Source organism: Aplysia californica, unplaced genomic scaffold (genome assembly GCF_000002075.1).
Source record: "Aplysia californica isolate F4 #8 unplaced genomic scaffold, AplCal3.0 scaffold00154, whole genome shotgun sequence".
Lineage (NCBI taxonomy): Eukaryota > Metazoa > Mollusca > Gastropoda > Aplysiida > Aplysiidae > Aplysia > Aplysia californica.
In genome coordinates this window covers 310,663-318,162 of record NW_004797424.1, presented here as the reverse complement: position 1 = coordinate 318,162, position 7,500 = coordinate 310,663, and the positions used below count along the sequence as shown (strand labels likewise).

The 7,500-nt window shown below is 39.6% G+C and overlaps 1 protein-coding gene across 1 annotated transcript in view; it reads left to right on the top strand.

Annotated features, from left to right (window-relative positions):
* The window catches only part of LOC101860408 (beta-1,4-galactosyltransferase 3), a 12,265-nt gene that overhangs the window by 2,247 nt on the left and 2,518 nt on the right, over positions 1-7,500 (top strand). Inside the window, exons 2-7 of the mRNA XM_005097411.3 lie at positions 2,842-3,052; positions 3,421-3,653; positions 4,845-5,032; positions 5,786-5,908; positions 6,662-6,757; positions 7,304-7,492. Coding sequence (XP_005097468.1) covers positions 2,881-3,052; positions 3,421-3,653; positions 4,845-5,032; positions 5,786-5,908; positions 6,662-6,757; positions 7,304-7,492 — 1,001 coding nt within the window. The 5' untranslated portion in view covers positions 2,842-2,880. The remainder of the gene's footprint in view (positions 1-2,841; positions 3,053-3,420; positions 3,654-4,844; positions 5,033-5,785; positions 5,909-6,661; positions 6,758-7,303; positions 7,493-7,500) is intronic.

The following is a 7,500-nucleotide window of genomic DNA, read 5'->3' as shown; positions in this document are numbered from 1 at the left end:
GGCAAACCAGTTCAGCGTTCACCGTGAACCACAGAATTCTACACTGTGATAACAGAATTGTAGAATTCTGTGTCGTGATCAAACGTTCCAGTGCCCTTGCGTTACTACTGTTAGCCTAAAAGCGTGTAATTTTGTCTGTGGGCAGTGGTGAGAGAGAGAAAGAGAGAGAGAGGAGTAGCGCGAGAACTTCCGGGCAAAACAAAATGGCGACCCGTGCTGTTCGGCTCGATTCGAAAAGTTAAATAGCCGTGGCATCTTTGTAGACGACCAAATTAATTTACTTTTTTGTGTTTTAACATCATTTTTTAACTTTGTGTAGGTCAATTTGATCGTCCTCACCGATAGACAGTATTCAGAAAGAGACAGAGAGAGAGAGAGAGGGGGGGGGAGGAGTAGATCTTGTGAGAACTTCCGGGCAAAACAAAATGGCGACCCCCGTAGTTCGGCTCGATTCGAAAAGTGAAATAACCATAGCATCTTTGTAGATGATCAAATTAGCTTACTTTTGAGCTACGTCATTTTTTTCTTTGCTTTTGTCAATTTGATCATTCACACCGATAGACAGTATTCCGAAATTAGGAAAAACAGGTCTTGTTTCACACCGGTTGAGAATAGCCAACGCTGGCAAGTCTTACGCGGGGTGAGAGGTTGATCGTATTTTTATTCTCACTCGGGGTGAGGATAGCCACTTCCTAAAGTTAAAGCGCATGATAGGGTACTCCTGTACAATTGCGGTCCCGTTTGGGGATACTAGTTTTGACCCCACGGACGATCAGACTTTCTGGTTCAAAACTAAACGATTACTTTTTTGATGTGCCTGCTGATATGGAGACACAGCGCCTATCAAACTTAATTGCAAAATATCAAATTAAAGTCAAATTCACTTTCCCCCCTGAAATCCCCCTTGCCTTGTTTAAAACAAAAGTGAAATTTTACTGCTCATTTTGTAGGCTAGATCTAGGTCTGCTGGTAAAGCATTCGATTGTTAAGATTCCCACGTTTAATTCCGATTTGCGTTTCTCAGGGTTAGGGTTAAGGTCAGGATTTGGGTTAGGGACCAAAGCGAAACATGCCTGAGGCTATGAAAAACACAATTTGGAATTAAACGCGGGAATCTTAACAATCGCCAACTGTTTAAGTCAGTATCGATACCTAGTACTCAGTGCTAGTGTGATTTAGTGCAAACGGGACTGCAATTGTACAGGAGTGCCCGTGATAGTTCTAGACTACAATTAAGTTGAGTAAGTACAATCGCAACGAATTGTCTGACACCCAAGTATTAGATTTTGGTGTCCAGGGTGAGAATACTCCTCATATTGTTCTCACTTGTTTTTTTTAGTTTCGTCCCTTTTCATTTCGTTTAGGTTTGAGTTATAGGGGTGTTTGGATTCAACACTGATCATCTGTTCTTGATCTAGATGCTCATATAACTCTCAAAAAAATCCTTTAAAAAAATGTTTTTTCGCCCCCAAGCAGTATCCCAAACCTTTTTCAGTTTTTTTACCAAATCCCTAACAGAGCCTCAGGGCCTTGTACGCAGCTGACATCCGTTCAAAAGACATTCAACAAAAATCTATATATATATATTATACAAGTGGACTTGGCAGGCTTTGTGCACGAGCTCCTCCCTTATTACCTAACCCACACCTTTGAAACGTTGCAGGCGCCCACAGCATCCATGTGGCTAGACCTAACTTTCAAAAATCCACGTAAACTGCTTTCCCCAATTTTTCCAAAATGCTTTGTTTCGTCCTCTCAGAGTTCTTGTCTTGGGAAAGTCTGTCTTCTAAGACGCTATTGTAAACAAGTGAGGTTTCCGTTCAATAGCCGTGCGCCAGTCAGTACTATTCCAAACCTTGGAAATTCTGGAGTGTACAACCACAAAAGCAGAACAGAGAATCAATCTATACATATATATATATATATATATATATATATGACAACTTGGAAACGTGTGTCCCGTTTCTCTCAAGATTTGTTGCTCCATTCCAGTAGAGTGTAAATATAGTAAGCCAATGACTTTCAGTTGATATTAATGCACCAATCATTCCTTTCATCGAAAGGGGACCCAGCTAGTCACATATAAATACACATCTTTATCTGAAATATTTTCCTCACTAGTTTCAGCAAAATCGTCCTGTAGATCTATATCGCTCATTTTGCGGTAATTTTGGTTAAAAATGAAAGAACAACACTACAATGCGATATACGGTAGTCCTATCTATGTTGTATTCTCAGACCGGGTGAGAATAAAATGGATATTAAGAGAATAACGCCAGCCTTTAGATTTTGGTTCACATTCAGTCCACTCCTCACACCCCTATAATTACTGTTTGTGGCCTGTATTATACCATATTGTGTACTCCTTTCTGCTCTCAATGAACTTCCTTTTTGTGTACGAGAGTCTGCTGTTAAAGTAGTCAAAAGTAAAATGGCACTGTTGCAATGAAAGGGGTTAATTAATTTATAATTTTATTTAATATGCTCATATGTTTTTCTTGCTTTAAACACTTTGTTCTGAGCTCCTTTTTATGTGGGCAAACTTAATAGAAATAAAGACAGGGAGATAACTTTGAACATTGTATCCTCCTGCAAAAGAATTGCTCTTTTATTTGTTTTCTTACGGCTGAAACTGAAAATGTCACATTCCTTAGAGAAATGTTAGAATTTATCTCTATCTGATGTATTGTTTCTCTCCTCTGTTTCAAAACTTCATGATCTACACCAGATGAAATTTGGTGGCACACATCCCACTGACCTGTGAAAAAAAGCAATGACGGCATTGTTCTCTATTTCCTTACTGCATAACAATAAATGGTGATTACATAATTGACATTTCAGAAACTGTGAGAGCTCCTCTCCTACAATTTGAGTGCAGTCATGCGCGGAATACGTATCAAGTACGTGGCAGTTCAGCTTGCCGTGGCAGTTTACATTGGCCTGATAGCATTTGCCATGTTCAACTCTTGCAGTCACTGTGCTGTGACCTCACCAAAAACTCTCATGAAGGGCCCAGCAGAGGGCAAATGTCAACTGGACTGGGATTCTCTCGGTAAGTTGAAAAAAAGTTTTTTATTTCATTACAGGGTGTTCTGCATGTCCTCCTGCTTTGTTAAGTACTAGCCTGATAGATGTTTCTAGAGAGAGGAGTTGTAGTGTAATCCTTGCTTTTTTATGCTGTTTTTAAAATTTTAGAAAGTATATTGCACAGAATTTAGTAGATAACATTCTATGTTTATTTTACAGAACTTTGTAGATTATATTTTATGTATATATGTACTGTTTGTAGCTCATAACTGCCTAATAAGGTTTGTCAACCTACAGAGCCAAGTGTTGAAAAAGTGTAAATTGTGCAGAAAAGTTGTGGGAAGGAGAAACAGAGTTTGAACTCCTTGTCGTTTTCGTCTTTCCCACTGACAGGTGTCCGTGAGGTGCACAAGTCCTTTGTGCCGACGGAGGAACTGATACAGTCGGAAAATCCGGCTGTGAAGAAAGGAGGCGCGTGGGCCCCAACAAATTGTCAGCCCTGGCAACGTGTTGCCATCATCATTCCGTACAGGGACCGAGTGAACTCGCTCCTCATCTTCTTACGCAGAATTCACCGTATGCTGCAAGCGCAAAAAATACATTATCGTATAATTTTGGCAGAGCAGGTAAATTTATTGCAGTGACTGTTGTCTGTTTAAATTTGCATTGTAGGCCTATGATGTCTTTTGATTCACATTGATTTTTTAAAAAAATGGAATTAAACTCTGACTTACCTCGCAGTCTTTTGAAGTAGGCCTGTATGATGTGAGCCTATTGCTAATAAATTTGCCCTTTGTTTGGATAATAAATTGTTAACGTAATTTTTCTGGATATTGTAAGCAAATATAACAAGGTTGCAAGACTAACTCTTGCTTCAACCAGTAACTTTGTGCCCTGAGAGAGGTGCAGGTTTGCCAACTGTCCTGTATTTTCTGGGACTGTCAGGATTAGGCAGTCTGGGAATTTGAGAGGACGTTTACTTCACAACACCAAAACCAGTCCTGCTTGATGTAAATTTTGTTTGTTGTTAACGTAATGTGATATTGTATAATTGGATGTGCCTGACTGGGTTTTTAAAAAATTGGCAAGCCTGCATTTGTTGTTCATGAGTTTAGATTAATGTGCATCAGTTGACGTAACAACATCTTCATCTTGTTCCCTACCATCCAGTTGTTCTTACCTTGGATGTTCGTTGTTCTTGAAGAAAGGTATTAACCCGTTTGAGAACTGTGCAGATTCCTACTTTGTCCAGAAAATATCGTCATCCATTATAAAGGCTGTCAGGAATTCCTTGGTTTTCTACTTCAGTCATAGCGAAGGACTGTTACCTGTTTTGTGTATTTATGGTATATGTCCCTTCTGTCTTAATGGGTGGGTGGAGGTCCTGCTTGATTAACATGTTTTTTCTCTCCTATCTTTGTTTCTGTCTGTCTTGCTGCTTCCCTGCACAAAATGACCACTTTCGAATTGAAGTGCTTCTCTTTACTCAAACTAACAAACTCAAACACCCTCTTTTAAAATGTGTGTAAGCTTCCTCTTTGTCAACAAAAAGTCATTGTCCATTATTTTCGCTGTCAAGATACTGTTAAACTGTTATCGATTTCCAACCTCCATCATAGCTAAAGGCCGTTGACTTTTTCAGTGCGGGTGGTTGGAAGGTATCATCTATTATATGTCATTTTTCTTTTCTTTCCCTTTGTTGTTTCCATCTGTCTTTCTTACTTTTTCTCTCCAAGCATTCTATGAATGTTATTGTGGCGGTGTACTTTTTTCCACTGAAACAAACTCCAACCCCGTGTGATATGGACACTCCATAGGCAGGGACTGGCCAGTTTAACCGTGGCAAACTGTTCAACATGGGCTTCCTGGAAGCGATGAAACTGGACAACTTTGACTGCCTGGTGTTCCACGACGTTGATCTTCTGCCCGAGGATGACCGGAACCTGTACCTGTGCGATGAACATGGCCGCCATTTAGAGACTGCTACTGACGATCTTCGCTATCAGTGAGTGCCGGAGATATTTCTGTGTTGATGATGAGTTTATTAAATGTTTTCAGTGCTTGAAATTTTCTGAGTTAATATATGAATATACAGGCAGTTTCAGGGCTAGATGTGACATACATGAAATTTCAAAATTTTAACACAGTATTCTTTTAACCCATTCGTAACAGATCCTGTTCACTGTACATCCAACATCGTTAGTCAACTACAATGCATATCTTAAAATGCACCATACATGATTTTATAAATGTTCTACAAAAACTTTGAATTGAATTTTCCTGGAAAACTATTGAAAGATTCAAAATCTTCAATAAAGAAAGTGTACGAATCATATAGAGATCTTAAATTTTGAAAGGGACCACAAAATGACTGAAACTTTTCAACGTCTTGGTTTGCAAAAATTACTCACAGTAGAAGTTGAAAAAAACTGATGTCACGAAGGGGTTTATCAGGGGAAAAAAGTCTCAACTGACACCAAGATATTTTACCTCACGACTGGAAATACTCTTCTCTAAACACATCAAATAGACAGATCCTAAGTGTGGTAATCAGAGTCTTTAAAATACGAAAAAGTAAACGGAGAAGATATATTTTTCCCTCAAAATGTCGTATTGGATATGTCTTATTTTGCCCTGAAACTCTTCATACACTTGTAGCAGTGGTAGCTTTTTTAAGTTTCTTGATTTTGGTTAAAATCAAAAAAGGTTTTGCTGCATTGAATGATGATAAGTTTATTTTCTCTTTCCGTGTCCCCAGTTTGAAGTACTACAATTATGCCGGAGGTGTGGTTGCCATCAGCGTGAAGAATTTCAAGGACATCAACGGTTACGCAAATGGCTACTGGGGATGGGGAAATGAAGACGACGATTTTTCTGCCAGGTCAGTTTGGTATAAAGGCGTGGTACTTATTGCATTCAACTCTTCATTTTCACTCTCACTTACTGCACAGCCCTTAAAGACATCAGAGCTACACTTCACCCCCGAGACCTAACATTGACAACACACTCTACGGAACATTACAGCAACTGCAGCAACCTTGCACTTATCACTATATGGCATTGGACAGACGGGCAAGAAGGGCCCAGTTGTTGCGGGATCGATTTATACAACAACAACTCTCACTCATTACTTTTAATTATAGGGTTATGTTTTTGGCTATGAAAAACTTTAGGAACTTCAATAGATTTGTCTTTTTCTGAAGTATTGTATTTGTTGGTTGAAACCAACTGAAAACTCTAATTACTGTATCGGAGATGCTATTTATGAAATTTTAAAAATTATTTCTTTCAATCTTTGGCACTTTACCTTTTTTTTTTGTTTGCTCTTTATTTTAGACATTTTTGTTGTTGCTTTTGCTTCTGATATTGTTGATCTCAGTTGCCAAACTTCATTTTCATTTGAAATTTGCATACTTCTGTTCACCATGATTTATCGACTTTTGTTTTGTGTGTCTGTGTCTGCACACATGTGGCTGCTTTTTTTTTCCTTTCAAATGTTTATCATCTTTATCGTTTCTCCTTCTCTTCTTTGTATGTTATGCTCTAGTAACACCTCTAATCTTCAGCACTTATATAACCTATTTATGTTGCAAGTGCTGTAAACCTCTTAATAAAACATTACCCTTGTCTCCAGGATCACAGAGTCAGGCCTTCTCTTGACCAGACCGCCTGAGCTGACCGGCCGGTACCAAATGGTTCCGCACCCGAAGAATTCCAGGGCGTCTTCAGGGTAGGTAGTTAGTGAACTGCTGGTTTTGATGCCAGTTGACCCAAGGCACCTCGGAAATAGCAGTTCACAAGAGGGTGACAAACATGCAAAAGAAGTAAGGAAAAATGACAATAGTAAGGATGAGGAAAGTAAAAGCAGCTGTCCCCCCTATGTTGCTCCGGCACAGTATGAGCATGACATTGATAAATCAGCCCATTTACAATTCCACTGTGCATATGAACACGTTAATTTCCTTCCTTAGGGAATGGCCTAAAGACACTTCAGTCATTAGCACTGCCCTAAGAGGGGAGGGGGGACTCAAACTTTGCAGGTGGTTGGCGGGTGCTCTGTTGTGGTCTGCTCCTTCTTTCCTATTAAACAATTTTCATTCTTATCTCTCCTCCTTTTTTGTGTATGTTACTCTCTTGTAACAACTGGTCTAATCTTCTACACTTGTATGACTTTATTGTGTTGCAAGTGCTGTAAAATGCTTACTAAAACAAAACAGACTCAAACTTTCCTAACACTTACTAAAAACAAACTCACAATTTTTTCTCAAATTTTCAGGAATAGCATGTTCTTTGGCTGGCGTACTCGATGGCATTCCGACGGGCTGAATGACCCCGTTGGGATGAACTACTCAGTGGTGAGGGTGGAGGAGGCAGCGTTGTTCACCCGTGTAGTGGCAGACATTGGTTCGCCTCCCCCGAGCTCTTCCGTGACCTGGGACCGCAGCAAGGATGTGTCTTTGTGGTGGTGAGTGC